Raw genomic sequence first — 18,297 nt, 5'->3', positions numbered from 1 at the left:
ATGGCATGACTTCACTAGTTAACTCACTTAACAAAAGTGGACATTTTTTTAAACTAATAGAAATACTTCAATGGCAGTGAATGAGTTAAACACAACGGAGGTTAGCATAGTGTGGCCCTCGACAACTGCTCCAGTTACTCACGTGACCCCCATTTGGAAAATTAATTGCTTCGCAGTGTACACAAAAGTCCTCACCCCCACACCACTTGTGGTTTTCTTCCTCTCCTGCACTCCCAGTGGCGAGGCAGGAACGTCTCCCTTGGAAGTGCTCAGCTCCAGTCGGCGGGCTCCGTCCCACTCCTCTCGGTGGTCGCTCTCCACGCTCAAAGCTTGGCCGCGCCGCGTGTATGACACCGCCGGCGGCACTGAGGGACCCACTAAGAAAGAAAAAAAGAAGAGAAAAAAAAATCTGAGAAAGAGCATAAAAACAAATAAAAATTTATTAATTAATTAAAAAAACAGTAGCAGATACTGATTAGGATTACCCCCTTTTTTCTGCTGGGCATTTTTGCTGATTTTGTCTCTTTTGCCACTTAGGAACAACATGGAATTTTTTTGGGGGGGGTTATCTCATGTTTTTAGTTGTTATAATGAATGCCAGGATAATATGGCTGTATCGTGTTGTAAACTTACCAAGCTTATATGCAACATTTTTAAAGGGACAGCAATGCGAAAAAAAACCCACACACCAATGAATGAATGAGACCCATTGTCTCCCTTAACATCAAGCAAAGCCACTGAAAGCCACAATTTACATATCACTGTCTCTTCAATCCATAAACAGTACAACAACACACTCATTTCAATGTGCTGCAAAGGAAACGCGTCATGCTTTGAGGTGCTGCTCCTGAAGGAGTTGCGAGAAATCCGCCAGCCAGCAGAGGTCACCAGAGACAACAATCCCACATTCCCCACTATAGCACTGATTTTTTTAACTGGCTCAGCTTCAGAAAACAGGTGAGCTGTGATTGGTGGTTACCTGAGCCCTGACCAACTGTGATGTCATTTTCAGTCGACAGCAAGTGGTAAAATGGCCGCCCCCTTTGATGGATAAAAACTGGTGGATTTCGCTGCTTAACTTATATTCTACAAATGCGATATTAATCAGAATATGGTTTGACTTCCTCTTTAAATATACAAAGCTTAATTATCTTTTATGTGTTAGATGTAGAGCAAACTTGAACTGGGAGTGACAAATATCTTATTTGAGGAGCAGATCCCAATGAATACTTACATGTGGTTTTACTAAGTTTAAATGTATTGTAACAAATTTAAAAGTGTTTTAAGTAATTCAATCTAAACCCCAAAAATGATATGGTCTCTCTTTATCGCATATTTTCACCTATTACAGATGTATTTGACTTTAACTGGGCATTAAAAGTTATCAGCAACTTCCCCCGACACGGTATTCAGCCAGCAGCACCGTCAGAGCTGGGAAGGAAATGGTTACTTTACTTTGCTTCTCTACGACACCTCCACCACCATCCCCACCAGCAACACTATCATCCCCACCATGATCGCTGTAGCGGCGCTGCTTCTGATTGGCCGAGATGCTGCGCGTGACTTTGGGATGGGCGGGTGAAATACTGGAGCCGTTGTTGATGTCGCTGGTGGGACGCTGCCGCTGGGCCAGGACGCTGTTGGTCAGGGGCTCGCTCCCCTCGAACTAGCATGAAAGAGAGGTTTATATATGGTCACATATTGCATATTGTAGAATTTAAAATGTTAAACAATGATTAGGAAAAATCTGACGTTCAATAAACAGGTTGAGAAATTAAGTCAATGTACGACTGTATTCTATCATTTCCACTTAAACACTATTACTTCATGTGAGCGTGAGTAGATATACTGTATTTTGATTTTGTTACACAGCAATTAATTTATTTGTACAATTGTAAGACAGTCAAGAATATTAATGTTACTTAAAACATTGCCTATTAAAATAAATAAAGGTTTTATACGGAAGAGGATTAGGGCCAGTGAAGAGAGAAAAAAAATAGTTGACAGGATTCTTACTTTATTCTTAGAATGCTGAATTTAAAGTGAAAATTCTCACTTTAATCTCAGGATTTTAACTTTGAAGTGAGAATTCTGACTTTGTGACATAGAGCTATGAATTGTGGGGGGAAGTCAGAAAGTCAGAATTCTGAGACTTAAGTGAGAATTCTCACTTTAAAGTCAGAATTATTCTGAGAATAAAGTCAGAATTCTGAGATTAAAGTCAGAATTCTGAGAATAAAATGAGAATTCTCATATTAAAGTCAGAATCCTGCCAACCTTTGTTTTCTCTTCACTGGCCCTAATCTTCTTCCGTAGTTTTATGATGGTAGCAGTTTAACTCTAGAATTTCTGTTGTCTTGTATCTGATTTTTCTTCCAACTACCACCTTGGAAATTAGAGCGTTCAACCCACTGAATAAAATATTCTGTGAGTCTTAAAAGATCCGTTAAAATGCTCTACGACTGGCAATATTGGGAACTCTGCTTTGAAAGCGACTGGGAGTGCCAGTGACTGAATTACAGTTAAATTGCATTTAACACCCGTGATGATGTTGAGATGAGAGGGAACCTGACCTCTGGTGCTTTTCTTCCCAGCAACAGATAAGTGGCCATGACATCATCGTACTTCTGGCCTTGTAAGGACTCTGTGATCTCATCTTTAGGGAAGCCCATGGTCACCATGAGCTCTGTCGGTAATAGGAAAATAAGTGAGTTACTCTGGCAAAGACGACCTTGCCAATGACCTCAGCAGACGCCAAAAGGCACCTATTCTGGTCGAGTCGTTGAAGTCGGCCTCGGGCTCGATGTACGGCTTCAGCTCCTCCTCCTCGTGACCCACGTTCATCCAGTGGTCTTTCATGATTTGCTAACAAAGACAATTCAAATGTTGTTTATTTCACTTTCATCTGTTTGATCACGTCTCCGGGCTGTGTGCGACACAATTTGTAAACATTCTAATTACTAGCACAGTTGAATAACAAAGTGATCAATTGTTATTAGCAATGGTGCTTTGTTTGGCATGGTTTGTGGAACAAGTGTAGCGACGGTATTGACTTGTCAACTGAAAATAACAAAATGTCTGCAATGATTCATTAAGCTAGCTAACTTTCCTTACACACACTGAACCCTGCCGAAAACAGCAAGAGAGCAAATTATCATGGCGTGAAAGGTAACCATGCAAAAGTACCTCTAAACTGCCACGTTTGACCGGGTTGAGCACCAGTAGTTTTTTCAGCAGGTTTTCACAGTCTGTGGACATGTAGAAGGGGATGCGGTACTTTCCCCGCAGGACCCGCTCTCTCAGCTCCTGCATTGCAAGCAACAAAGAGGCAAGCCAGCAACGACAATGTACACACATTTATTAGAGGTGTCAAAATTAGTGCGTTAAGTTTGAGTTAATTTAAAGTTCCTTTAATGCCACAAATTTTTTTTAACACGCGATTAATTACCGCCCATTACTTGGAAAGCCTGTACTGGGAGAATTCCAGTCGCAATGCAGCAAACACATCCACGTCAAAATTTTGCTGTAATAAATTTATTAATAATGCGTGTATTTTTGGGGACTGGGGTCAAATTGTATTTTACAATTTTAAAAATGTGCAGAATTTTCACAAGTTACTTCATGTTAAAGATTAAATAGAAAAATACACTGAGCTGTCACCAATGTCTTACAAATAATTATGCCATCTAGTGGCAGAAAAATGACCTCAAATTAATATCACTCGTGTTTTACAGTACAGTACATCGTTTTATTTAAACTCAAATTTTTGAATTATTATGAAATTATTGCATCAATGACTAAAAGATGAAGCCATATTTCTATTAGTTAGTTTCCTACTTTTACGTTAACAAAGTGTGAAACTTAGGAAAAAAATATTTTCTTGTACAGCTAGAACAGATATAACATTTGTGATTGTGTGTATTTCCGCATTGTCTGTCTACATGTTTTGCTTCAGTTTGTGTTCCAATATATTTTGCTTAAACGGGTATACTGTAACATGGATGCTAGTTTTTGTTAGCCCAACTATGACACATTGTGTCTCAGCATTAAGCTAGGGGACTTTTGTAGGGCAAAGTTAAGTGGTCTGACTTAAATACAAAAAGTGCAATTTTCTTTGTTGTACATGTCGTTTAACAGTAAACTTCAACTTGCAAATTACTTTTTTGAAGACCTGTTCCTTTTTCATTCATTTCATTTGTTCATTTATTTCAGGCAGCAATCAACATCAACAATGTTTACCAGCTAATGCTGGTTGTGAAGTTCGCTGCAAACATCGAGCGCTCATGACCCAAATGTTTTGCAATTAGTCTCAACATTGGGCCACCAAATTTAGGTCTATATTGTGGGATGACTTCCTGCATAAAAAACAAATGAGTCATCCTTTACTGGTAAAAATATAACCTCCATACTGGGGGCTAGAAAACAGCGATGAAAATGAATTAAAAGTGTATCGCATTTCCACTCTGTAAACTGCCGCTGCCTCATGAATCATTTCGACAGTTGTGCATTATTGAAGTAGGGCAGATAAACCTCCGGAGAGTCTTTCTCTCCCCAATGATAGAAACAGGAAATTCCACTCTTAATCTGTTTATTCAGGAAACACAGAATCATGTTGGTGCATGTAAACTAAAAAAAAAACAGAAAAAAAAAACATCCAGTTGGGAAATACCTGGCCGGCACACAACTGTGTCTTGTGTTTGGGCTTTGCTCAAATGCTAATAGCAAAAACTTTGACCTTGACATTGTGTACAAATTTTTTTACTTGTTAAAACGCAAAGAAGATAATACTATAGTACATGAAGGAATATAGGAAGTTTCTGTTCCATGGCGTGTTCGTACCTTGAGGTTTTGTCCGTCGAAGGGCAGGGAGCCGCTGACCAGTGTGTAGAGGATGACCCCGAGGCTCCACACGTCCACCTCGGGTCCGTCATACTTCTTTCCCTGGAAGAGTTCCGGGGCGGCGTAGGGCGGAGAACCGCAGAAGGTGTCCAACTTGCTGCCAACAGTGAACTCGTTGCTAAAACCGAAATCGGCTATCTTGATGTTCATGTCGGCGTCCAATAGTAGGTTCTCGGCCTGAGGGGGAAGACGAACGGCACATTTTAGTGATCACAACCTACTGTAAAATCCCGTTTTGATAAACATGTCCCTTAGAGTGAAAACTGCTTTTGTGGACACATTTTTTAAGTAACTTTCCATAAAGTGAGTTTTGCTGTTTCAACTTGTACATTTTCACCAGGAGACACACGCTTGCAAAAATGAGCGAGGTCATTCATTCATTCATCAAATGAATAAAATACACTGGATTGTGTGGCTCGTCACCTTTAGATCCCTGTGAACTATCCTCCTCTGGTGGCAATACTGCACGGCAGACACAATCTGAAACACAGTACCAGATGCGTAATTTGCCTCTGGAAATACCATCAGATGATAGCCGGCAAAACTTCACCCAGCATTCGGCCATCTTCTGTTCTAACATTCATTATTTCAAATACAGTTCAGTTTATTCAACTTTTAAATACAATAAAATAAATGTGCATTTAATCTTGAAGACCTGCTTTTTTGGTCAATAATTATAACTCAATTATTTATAGTTGTTTTCTGTTCATATATTTCAACACAGTATCACTGTTTAAACTGTGCATAATGCTCACAATAATCAATTTATGGAAGAGGATTAGGGCCAGTAAAGAGAAAACAAAGGGTTGGCACGATTCTCACTTTGTTCTCAGAATTCTGACTTTGTGACGTAGACAGAGCTATGAATTGTGGGGGGAAGTCAGAATACTGAGAATAAAGAGAGCATTCTCACTTTTAAGTCAGAATTCTGAGAATAAAGTCAGAATCCTGCCAACCTTTTTCTCCTCTTCACTGGCCCTAATCCTCTTCCGTATCAATTATATACTATACCGTTTTTCAGTACAGTGAAATAAATCAGCATTTTACTTTTAAGAACTGCTTGTTTTTCAACATTCAAGAATAATTTTCATTTAATTTTTATGTTTTGACTTTTTTTCTAGACTTGTCCCACTCTATCGCGCGCTTGGAAATCGGGTAGGATGACAATTTCCAGCTGATGGATTTTTTTTATTTTTTAAAGGTCACAAAGCAATACAATAATTCTGTGGATCCTGGTAGTTGGCGAACTACCGGTATGTATTTTCTTAGGTGGTAGTTGGGATAAAATGTTTGAGAACCACTACAGTGGCCTGCTGCGATTGTGCAAGTGTACCTAATGTTATGCAAATCGTCACTCACACAAGCCTACAAACACAGCGTGAGTCATCTTCTTTTAAATAGCGTTATTGTGGATGTGAAAGAAGTGGATTATCCTTCAAATGGGTTCGACGACAGTGAATAAACGGCACATTCATTCACTATGTTTTGCTGTCAGATGAGCATAGGAGAGAGCCCCGTTGGATCAATGTTGATGGCGCACCACTGGGTGTCAGCACATGCAGCCGCAGAGCGCGAGCGAGTCGCCCCAGCAAGCCGGGCACGCTCCACCTTTCCTCCGCAGTCAGTGACACAGCATGATATTGGTGCATGACGCGGCTTCACGCTGTCGGTGACTCACCTGCCTGAACTTGGCCCTGGCCTCCTTCTCCTTCATCCTGCCGTGGGCCACCAGGTAGTCAAACACCTCACCTGTAGCACGCAGAAGAACATGGATGTGTATTCAAGGGTATGTGGAGTGAGAACACGTTGGAGTAAAGTGCTCATTAGAGGAGGGCGGGGCGTGGCTCAAGAAGGGCTGCAGTCGTAAGCGTGGTTTGGCACGCGTGCATGCGCCGCCGATATTGTGGAGGCGCATTCACAAAGTCGACAGAGTGTCACTCACCACCACTGGCATACTCCATCACCAAATAGAGCGTCTTCTCCGTTTCAATCACCTCAAATAGTTTTACTGCAGAGGGCAAAAAACAGACAAACAGGATTTATTTATTAATTTTGCAAACAAACAGCACAAACCATCATTACTTTCTTTCATTAATTTCTCCATTTAGTGTGTTTTCTCATTTTGAAGCTCTGGCCTGCCTGGTTAGTCATGTTTGGCATCCAGAAAGCATGCAACCCCACTCAAGGGTCTCTTAAATTAGGAGAATTTGCTTGATAATTTAATGCAATTTTATCAGGTTTAAGTTTGGCTATGATAAAAAATATGTAAAAAGTTTTCTAAACATCCTTATAATTATTAAGAATGCTTTGCAATGACTAAAAATTTACATAATTCATAATGTAAATTGTAATGTACTTATATAATTGTGAAAATAACAATGACGACACATAATTATGCATATTATTTAACTATTTTAAACAAAATGCACAAATGTACAAATAAATACACTAAAATTTATAAATATATACAAATTATGAAATAAATTATAATACTATAGACTAAACACAGATAATGATTACATCACACAAATATAAAACATTTTTTCTTTCTTTCTTGATATTTTATATAATTATGTTGCATTTGCCAGAACAATTATTTATACTGAAATTTAGACTTTACAATTATAAATAAAAAAATATTTAGTAAAAATATATATAATGTAATTCATCCTTTTGTTATATATTTAATAAATTAAAACCTAAAAATAATTCTGCATTAAATGGACATTGTAAGATTTTTGGACAACTATTTTTAGAGTGTGCTTAACAAAAATAGCAATTTTTAAAATTATTTCTACAAATTCATGTATTTATATTTTATGACAATGACATACAGATTTCCATGATATGCCCTACTTTAATATATTTCATTAGCTGGGAGTAATGGTGAAAAGATAAATTCCCAAATATGAGTCCTTGCATTCCACCTACAAGTAATAGTAGACTACTTTAAATATCATTTGCAAGTGTTAGAACTTACCAATATTTGGATGATTCAGTAACTTCATTATTCGCACTTCCCTGAAGAGCTGTTGACACACAGAGAGACATTTGTCTTTTTGAAAATTGCTGATAAGGCGTGCTGGGAAAATGCCATTATGCGCACAACTCCAGCACACAAAGTTGCAAAGTGGATTAGACGGGAGGACTGGAGCATCATGGGACTTGGGTGCTATGTACGGCATGACAACATGACTGGCAATAAGTCTTGGATAATGAGCAGCCGATAAATAAAAAAATAAAATAAAAAAAAACTCCACTGATACACTGCGGTATCAGTACACAAGCTTCCAGCCAGTCCAATCCAATCCAATAAAATCATGCACGCTCATCTTTGTTCTCCCAGCATCATGTTTATTGACTGACTGCAGAGCTTTAAGAGCAGCTTGGCGTCATGTCAGACGATCTCCTGCAGCCACTTAGAGGTGCTGTTGAATCATTTACATTCTGCTGACTGCTTGCCTAAGCCCCGCGCTCTCAAAAAGGGACGTGTCTGCCTTTTGACGTCAACAGCGACGTCGGTCTTGGTCGGCCATCTTTGCTTACCTGCTGTCTATACTTAAGAGAACAATTTATATTTCTGAGAATTCAACTACGCTTGGAGATGTTACATAAGCGGGTAAATGGAGTGCGAGTGTTTCTAGGTCATCAAATGTAGTTAGTGAGGACTGAGCCCGACCCAGCTGGGACCTCTCAGGTACTTTCTCCGCTAATTCAGTCTTCCGGTCTGAGGCTCTACTGCTCTTTCGGGCGCCTCTCGTCTCATTAAGATTCCCCACAACAACTCTCAACAAGAAGGGAGAACACTTAATTCGTTGATTTATGCATTTTAATGCAGTGGTATGAGTTGAAAATAAAATAAATGTTCACCATTAAGTGAATTGGAATTCCATTAATCCATTACTGCCTGCCCAAGAAAAATCAAAGTTTTTTGTGAGTGTTTTTAATAAATAAATAAAAAATAATAATAAAATATTATAAAACAGAAAGTAAATAAATAATGTATGTTTTACTTTTGTACCATTCTATAAACACCTGAAAAGGCATCTGCAACTGTGTGAGGAGAAGCCGCCCTAATATTGGGACACGAGCCTAGCTTCTACATTTTTTGTGTTGTTAGAACTAGCATTGATGCTAACATAAGCCATTACCATCAATCCATTTGCTATAGCATAATAAACAGCGAGGTGGGGACAAAATATGGGAAAAGTGATATATTGTATTATTTCTACTGTAGAGTATCGCCATCGTTCAGTTTACACTGCTTATCTAAGCTATAGTGATAGACCGGTATATTTTTTCAAGGCCGATAGCATCAAGGAGACCGATAACCGATATTTCAAGCCGATATTCATTTGCAGTAAAAGAGAAAATATTAGAGCCAACAATGTTTTGAATGACTTTTAATTTTAATTTTAAACATATAAAGAATTGACAGCTTTAAAAAAAAAAAATATATATATATATATATATATATATATATATATAAAAAAATTTAAACAAAAATTTGGGTCATCAGCATGTTAAGCTAAATTTAAAAACTAAGCAAGTAAATAGCTCCCTCGAGTACAAATAAAGTTTTCTTAACTTTTTAATACAAGACATTTCATCTTGAAATTAAATTAAATACCTTGACAAACTATAAGGGTCTTATAGTGATTTCCTGTGAAAGTAATTTTTTACCAGAAATGTAAATCACGCTGTATGGTGATACAGTTACAGCATATTGTGCAGATATCGTATTGCTGAGTTATTATATGCGATTGCCACCCGATTTACATAGATATTGGATACCCAGCACACATTCACGAGCACCATACGGCGTCTCTCTTACATTTTCAGCATTCTGGCTTCTTAGCTTGAAAGGTCATAAATAACTCCAAACGGGAAGTGATCCTTCCATCAATTTTCTATTCCAATACATTGAAGGCCAAACTAAATGGTTATGCGGTTTCTTTTTTTGTCAGGGCCATGCTTTCTATTCGTCATAATTGTCTGCCCAGTTATTGAAAACGGCATTTAAACAAATCATGCAGCAAATTGAAGGTCTGTAAAAAGCTTATTAATCAACTACAGTTATTCAATAAGCAGAGAATGAACTGAAGTAAAAGACAATAAACAAACATGCTATGGGCCTCAGTTCATGTGACTTTGCCATCAAGATGGACATTCTTCATCCTTATGAATGAGGGCTGGACTGAAGACTTGCTATCTCATGTTGATGTCGGCCTCTTCCTGCCTCCCTTGCCCCCCCCCCTCTCTCTCCCTCCCTCCCTCCCTCTCTCGTGTGCGTCACTGCCCCGAAGCCCCTCACATGGGAAGCACGCGTGCAGCCGCTCGGAAGCAAAAATTACGACAAATCCGAGGAGAGCTGTGGAAAATGACAGACGAGGTGGCGGTCAATAGGGGATGTTGTCACCGCCGAGGCTGACGGAGCATAATGAGATCTTTGATGAGGCCCCGGTATCCATGTCAACAATGTCCACAGGCGCAAGGCCGAGTCACGCAGTACCCCTTTAAGCCATTTTTTCGGGTTGTTCTGGAATCTATCCCCTTTAATGAATTAGTTAAAAGAGAAATCGAAAGAAAATCGATGGCAGAAACAAACCGCGAATTACACAGATATGACAACACGCGCATTGTTCAACACGCCTGAGTTTCAGGAGTCTGTGCCAGTGACCTATTTCCAGCCACCCAGGGGCACCTAGACTCGCAAACTAGCCTTAATTACCGCAAAGTCCCTACACGCAGACCAACACATATCAGACCGGGAACACATACGCAGACTGGCTGGACTATTTCAGTCGCAGATGCTCCTCCAACAAGGACATTATTGTTAGGAAGTCCTCATTGCTCTAATGAGGGTGTGTATGTGTGCATGCACATAGGTCAAGCGTGAATCGCGTTTCAAAAAGAATCATGTCCTGCCCGCAAATACGTTCATTATTTACTGGCGTAAATTTTCCTTTTGTGGTATAGTTGAAAATAATCTTGACTTTTGAAAGAATTTTTTTAAAGTCTCGGTCAAAACGTTAGCATTAGGCATCATTTCCAACAAAAAACTGAAGCACAAGTAGCAGTAAAAACGCATCCATGAACACATAAAGTCATAAATAAATGCACGACTCAACATTTGGCGTGTCCGCCCAATTGCTTTCCGCTCATCTGAACCAGACCAAAGCCGCCGTCGGGCTCCAAGCTTGACGGCATCTGATTGGCTAACGCGGTGTGGCAGGCACGAGATGCACGTAAACAGCCATTATGGGAGCGCGGCCTGACGGTGGGCTATTTTACAACTGCTGGAAAATAAACAAATGAGGCGGGACCTTTCTCTGAATTAGCGTTATCAACTTCAGTTATAGGCCATCAAAAGCAAGCCTACTGGCTTTTTCCAATTCCCAACCTGTATCGACCTTGGATTTGGATGCCAGTGGTCTGAAACAGCATTTCGGCATTGAAAATAAACAGTTCTTATTTACAGATTAGTGTGAGCGAGTCAGACAGAGCAGAGTGGGATGATGGGACGGTGGGAAAAGAAGGGATTAACAGAGAGCCCTATTTTAAGGATAGAATGCCTAAAAAACACGACGGCATCAACATCCCCGACCACAGATGTCATATGATGTGTTTCCTCCGGCTGCTCTCAGGAGTTGATTTGGAAGTTCGGCCTGACCTCATTTCCTGTGTGCAGTCAAAGAGCCACAGAGTCACGGTGAACCGGAGGATGCCACCAGGGTCATACGCAAACGGAGCAGTTCTTTGTCCTGAGCTTATCACTTACTATCGCTGTTATTAAACACCCAAAAAACATTAGAAAGACAAGTATATTTGGGAAGAAGATCATGTATTTTGTACATGGACTTAGTGCTAATTTAAGAAACGAGCACTTGTAACAGGTGACTCGACTCATTTCACTTTCACAATGAGCAGCAGTTTGGCAGGTGCCATTAGGAAATATTCTTCAAAACAAGAGACTTCAGGCTCGCTTGCCACTATCGGCCAAAGGTTACTGACAAATTAACATAAAAAAAAACAATTAGCCTAATGCTAATGTTCAATGGAAAACACCCACAATTAGCACGTGTAAAATATGGTTTTGTTGAATACGCACAGGATTAATTTGATAAGCAATTAGTTGTAGATTAATTGATTCATTTTAACATCTCTAATCACGATCATATAACCACGAAGCCCAAATATGAAGAGAAAAAATCCAAACAGTTACCACTTTTTGGTAGTCTTCTGTTGGTGTACCGAATGCACTAAAGATTAGCGCTGTCAAAATTAAGTAAACGATTATCAAATTAATCGACAAATATTTTAATAATCGAGTAACCGTATGAAGCCATTTTTTTATTTAAAATTGTATCAACAGTAATTGTTCACTGATTTGAAAACAAGGTGATGACCGAACCGGTAACATAATAAGTACAAAATAAAAACTAATCACTTATTAATAAACAGTAATCAGGGGAAAAATGCGTTTGTAATACACTTTAATGCAAAAATTAGTCGATTAATCGATGTAATAATCAATAGATTAATTCATTTACACCCAACCATTTTCACACTGAAGCAACCTCCTTCGGCCCACAGAATATTGTGTTCTATTGCTATTAAAACATGGAACCTACCTAATGAAAGATTAGTCTTTTCTTTTATCAGGAAAAAAGTATATTTGTATCTGTTTCCGTTTTGCAGTAATTAGAATTAGAATATAGCTAAGTTTCATCATTATTCACAAATCTGTTTAAAACACTGGGGAAAAGAGTCTTTTTGCAACATGGCCTTGGTTGATCTCTTATACTTTGCTGCCACCTGCTGGCCATTTAAAAAAACCTAACATTGCTTTAAGCGTTCTCTTCTGTTCAGAGGCTGCATCAAAGCCTTCAATGTGCTCTAGCATAAAAAACATGAAAAACGTATCAAACCATGGCAATATTTAAAATAGCAAACAAAACAAACAAAATCCACTCATCTCAGGATGAGACGCTAAAGCTAATTTCCGCTTCTGCTGTCTCCGAGCAGGTAAACAAAAAGATAAACACAAAAGTACCCTTTGTGCAACAGTGGGAATGGAATGGGAAGAATACAAATTGTGTCTTTTCCAAACAAAGCTTGTCCTTTTCTTTTTATAACAGCGAAGCGCCAGGGAGAAAAAAACAAAAAAACACTGGATGTCCTCCATCGTCCTTTGTTTACTGTGTTGTATTGCTCATCTTGGTAGAAGCCATTGGGCTGGCTACGCTGTTGCCGTGTTGTCGTCACACGGCGACAGAGGAAAAAAAGCTTAGCATGGTAAGACACGAGGGTTAAGTCTATGAAGAACCGCTAGCCTTCTGCGTTAAAGCAAAAATCAGAAATGACAACCAGTGTGTTTCCGTCATGATCTTGTGTTCTAGTCAAGAGCCTACTAAAAGACCCATTGAGTAGTAATGGAAATAAAATCAATCAATCGGCGATTTACCAAAGCTAAAACGGTGAACAAGACGAGCGAACTGTGTCCGGCCCGCTGCGGCATTTGAAGGATGCTTTAGCCTTAGCCTGCCATGCACCTAAAGACACCCGAGTCACTCATCAATAAGGATGACTGCATGCATGTTTGCTGGTAGCCACTTTTAGAAACAGCCCGCTCAGCAACACGGGAAGCCATATTTAACACGACACGTGCGCTCGTGATCAATCTCGATAATGATCCGCACTAATAGAACTGTCAGACAATCGTCTCCTGCCACAGACATTTTGCATGAACAAATACAGTGTTCTCATGCTACATCCCGATTCATCGCTCATGTTTAGCTATATCGTGATTTTTTTGGTTTTGATGTGTTTTTTTTTGCAGTGCAGAATCACATTATGCTGGAACATGCCAGGCAGCACTATGCCCTACTACAAAAAAACAAAAACGCAGTGTTGTTAGTAGCAAGAAAAGGATGCCTCTTTATTGTGGAGCAGTCCCTCACAGAACACCAATACAAAACCATCCTAATGTTCTCCACTGTAGTATCTGTGACTTGGAATGCGTGTTGCCACAAAAGGCTTGGCCTAGCCTCTTACGTGAAGTCGCAGTCGGTGACTGAGCTTGCAGAGTCGGTCGTGTTGACTCAGGATATCACACCGGCTATTAAATGGCTAACTATTAGCCAGTCTGTGTGTTGATTTACTTGGCGGAAGTTGTAGTCATCGGCAGCTCTAGAATGTGCTTTCTTACCGTTTGTTCAATAAAGCGATTTTTTTTTTCCCGCACCGGTGGCTGTGTCTATCCTTGAACACAATCCGTTCTTACTAGCGATGGTAGGCTATATTAATATAGCTAACGATGTTCAGTTAAATGTGTTTAAAGTGTGTGAAAGGTGCAAAACAAACACAAATTCATAGTTCCCTTTAAATTGTGGATTTTCACCTGTTGCAAAATTACAGGTGGTCCTGGAACGCATGTATCTGCCAGTAACAATGTATCTGACCTTCAGGGGTAAAACCCATCTCAAGTTGCTCCGTGTCTTCTTTTTACTGAACATTCATTCATTACTAAAATGATGTCCTCGTGTGCAAATCTCGAAGCAGCTCTGACGCCCTCAAGGAACGTCGTCAAAGAATGACCAGACGTCTCAACCCAAAAAGCCCCCCCCCCCCCCTTCGACATGCCACTAAAAGCTCTGTGGACTCTAATTAACGTCAGCCGGTCGGCACGTGAAACCCAGCAACACTTGATGGCCCAGAAACAATGCTGATGTTTTAGTACCCGCCTCACATGTCGGTCGGCCAAGAGAGGGAGAGAGAGGGGGAAAAAAAGTTGACTGTGGGCGTTCCCGTTTAATGCAGCCCGAGTAGCGCTGTTCCCAAGGATGGCATAGGACACGCTGAGTCAATGAGGTCATCGATTCAGCCCCGGAGACGACTGCTGCATTATAAGACACACACGTCTGCATTGCAGATGGGCCTTCTGTATACAGTTACAGTCAACCATGGGAGGTGAAGTAGAAGACTTTGCAAATATGCAACGAGGAACACCACAAAATTTGGTACAACTGCATGATCGACTAAATGTGTCACAGTGGTTTTGATTGGCCCAATTGGAGATAATAATTGAACAATGTTTATTTAATTATGGGTGCTGTTTAGAACTGTACTGTATCATACCAGGACGTTTTTTTTTTCTTTTTTCTTTTTTGTACAATGTGATCCAAAAGTCAAAGACTAGCAATTGGTTAGTCGCTCTTAGGTTATGCTAATATGACTATAATGCAGTCTTGAAATGAACGTCTGCAACCAGCTACTAGAGTTATACAGTATTACACACTCAGTACTAAGAGACTGTAACTACCTAGCTAGTAGGGGTGTGCCCCAAAAATTGATTCTCACAAGAATTGCGATTCTCATTTAGAACGATTCTGAATCGATTTTAAATGTCCCAAAATTGATTTAATTTAAATTATTTTATACCGTCTTGCCCTTGTTTGTGTGCGTCTTTATTGGGAGCGCTGTTCACGTTGTACATGATTTGGCCACTTAGGGGCAGTGTGGTTCCGCACGTTCTGATACTCTGTTACGTTGTAGTCACATTAAAGAGTAGAAGAAAAAAGTCACAATCAAGTTATGCCAACAAAAGTCCAGCGAGTAGCGCGCTAATTAGCATTAGCGAGTCAGACTGGAGTAGATCAGGACAATTCTTTGCACATCTAAAAATTGAAGCAGAAATTGTTAATCAAATCATACCATAAGACCCCCAAAAATCGGAATTGGTTTACACTCTGACACTAACATTACTTCATAGAGCAGAATAGAGAAGTAGCTAGTAGTTTAACTTTAATAATACGTTTTGATTTGATAAAAAACAACTGATTAGTGTTTTTCGTTTTAAATTGACTAATGTACCTCCTGAGTGCGTTCAACTGAATAAAGTTATTTAAACTCACAATTATAAAATAATACATTACTAGAGCTATCATTGCAATACAGTGATACCACAATATTTTTGCTCATGATTATCATGTCACCAGAATTTGATTTTGGCAAGAGAGGCAAGCTACCCGCCATACTTACTGTTTTTTTTTTTTACATTTGGGAGTTTTATATTTATGACCTACAAGTCTTTTTCATACAAATAATAGCACAGGTTAGTGATTCCGGTCATAGGAACAGAACTCTGTTGTAAACCGAAGACCCTTTGAATAAAGTTTTATGATGTTTGCCTTTAATTCAACCTTAGTGAAGGACACAGACATAAGTGCTGTTGTCATGATATATTATTGGGCAGATTAAAATGGAATCGGATCAGCCTTCCGAAATGAACCACATTAAAGTCATAAAAAATATGAAAAGTACACTTTTTTTTCTAATTCAACAAGCAAGTGATAAAAGTATGCATACAAAACAACAAAGCAATCATTTATCAGCCATAAAACTCCAAAGGACCTCTACCTGCATCGAACCACTCAGAGCAACCAAAGCAGACATCTGAAAGGCGCGCTGAATAATTCATAGCAGAGAGCTGATTGGCCAATCGCTCTCACATGATGACGCTGCTGCTACGCGTCGTCACCTGGCAGCGGATAACCTGACCCTTCACATCTTGTAACCTGGACCGAACTCAAATTGCGGCTCGTCCAGCCGCTCGTACTTAGCGGCGGCGTGGATGTTCATTACTGCGATGTGTGTGCACAGATTACAAACCACATAATAGGCTGTTAAACAAAAGAGCCCGCACACTGAAATGAATCTCGGTCAGATGAGATGAGTGTCTCTTTTGTGCTGATTAGCTGAACAATTGCAGTCAGATCCCATTATGATCAAAGTCAATTACACATGTGCTTGTGGACGGAGAGCAGCACTGGTGGGGGGCGCAATCCAGACAGATATTGCACAAGAGTGGGGAAAAAAAACCCGTGACTTTGTATTTGTAAATTTGAAAGCGTTTAGCTCTACCAAAAATTAAAGTGATATTCCTTTTTCACGTTGGAGCTATTTTGCATCATCACGTCATGTGTTTATTACTTCAGCAGTTTGCCAAAGATTCAACTCTTAAGAGAATTGATTCTTCTTGCAGCTAAAAGGCCTTTTTACATCATTAGATTCCTGCGAGCCAATGCAAAATGTGGCGACAATGCATGACCTTGCTACTTTTTTGTATTATAGGTGATTTGTGAAACAGCTGATCAGTGAAGTTTAATGTAAAATTAAACATAAAGACCAAAATGTGTATTTAACTCGCATGCTCCCAAAAACGTATAAATATGTTCTATTTTAAATATTACCATGGTCCCAAAAACGTATTGATAATTTTTTTTTTATGCTAGAGCATACAGAAGGCTTTGATGCAGCCTCTGACCTGAAGAACCTGAAGAGGTCGCTTAAAGCAATGGTAGTCATTACAAAAAAATGGCCAGCAGGTGGCAGCCGAGTATAAGAGATCAACCAGGGCCATGTTGCAAACAAGCTCTTTTCCCCAGTGTTTTGAACAGGTTTGTGAATAATGATAAAACTTAGCTACATTCTAATGCTAATTGCTGGAAAAAATCCAGTAAAACAGCCGGGAGCAAAGGGGGTTGCTTCGGTGAAAATGGCTGGGAGTCAATGAGTTAAACCAAACAATTTGTTTTACAGTCAGCTAGCTTAATCCCAACACACAACACAAAACACCATACTGACAATGTTCTTTATCCTCCGCATACAACGACTAACAGCACTGCAGCGTACGGAGCAGTTGTGACCGTCTTCGTGAATACAAGTATGTACTATACCTCGCCCTGACATTCAATTACTAAAATATTCAAACAGCCGCATCCCTATTTTCTATATTTTCACCAATTGCGGTGGACTTTGGAACGTATCCCACGATAAACGGGGATTCACTGTATGGTATGACAACGGCTTAAAAGTAATTATTTTACTACTTTTATGGGAACCTGGCAGGGAGGGGGGAAAACGATTTCCCTTAACGCTACTTTAATATCGATGAGATATTGCAATCATGAGCGCCATTGCAGCCGAGCCAAGAGATGCATCAAGTTATTAACTGCCGCTTTTACAGGGTGTGATTGTTGTAATGGCCCTTTAATGTGCGCCTACAACATCCGCATGGCAATTTGCTCGTCATCCACTACACGCCAGAATCAAGAGAGGTGAGCTGTGATAATGTGATGTGCAGAGGAATACAGTAAAGTGCCTCTGCCAGTCAAGCCGCAGTATTTTTAGATGCAAAACTCAAAGCAGGTGGCTCACACACACACACACATTAGCAGCTGCATTAGTGGCAGTGTTCTGCTTGTCTATAAGGACCGAGTTTTTAATCAATGTGTGAGTGTATGTGGGCGCGAGTGTGTAAAATCGTGAGAAAGGGCCAGATTTAGTCGCAGTAATCAGGAAACAGGCCCTTTTGTTGTAATTGGTCATGACTGT

At 39.7% G+C, this 18,297-nt stretch overlaps 1 protein-coding gene across 4 annotated transcripts in view; it reads right to left on the bottom strand.

The window, feature by feature from the left end:
- Positions 1-18,297, bottom strand: part of mark1 (MAP/microtubule affinity-regulating kinase 1) — a 44,281-nt gene that overhangs the window by 7,133 nt on the left and 18,851 nt on the right. For all 4 annotated transcript variants that reach the window (XM_086092526.1, XM_086092522.1, XM_086092524.1 and 1 more), the window contains exons 4-13: positions 7,880-7,928; positions 6,842-6,907; positions 6,578-6,648; positions 5,323-5,379; positions 4,840-5,076; positions 3,187-3,306; positions 2,766-2,865; positions 2,574-2,686; positions 1,513-1,666; positions 196-377 (exon numbers count right to left, since the gene is read on the bottom strand). In XM_086092526.1, the coding sequence (XP_085948652.1) occupies positions 196-377; positions 1,513-1,666; positions 2,574-2,686; positions 2,766-2,865; positions 3,187-3,306; positions 4,840-5,076; positions 5,323-5,379; positions 6,578-6,648; positions 6,842-6,907; positions 7,880-7,907 (1,128 nt within the window). In that variant the 5' untranslated portion in view covers positions 7,908-7,928. The remainder of the gene's footprint in view (positions 1-195; positions 378-1,512; positions 1,667-2,573; positions 2,687-2,765; positions 2,866-3,186; positions 3,307-4,839; positions 5,077-5,322; positions 5,380-6,577; positions 6,649-6,841; positions 6,908-7,879; positions 7,929-18,297) is intronic.

Source organism: Leptonotus elevatus, chromosome 13 (assembly GCF_054856555.1).
Source record: "Leptonotus elevatus isolate MCC_2025b chromosome 13, RoL_Lele_1.0, whole genome shotgun sequence".
Lineage (NCBI taxonomy): Eukaryota > Metazoa > Chordata > Actinopteri > Syngnathiformes > Syngnathidae > Leptonotus > Leptonotus elevatus.
This window is presented reverse-complemented; position numbering and strand designations above follow the sequence as displayed.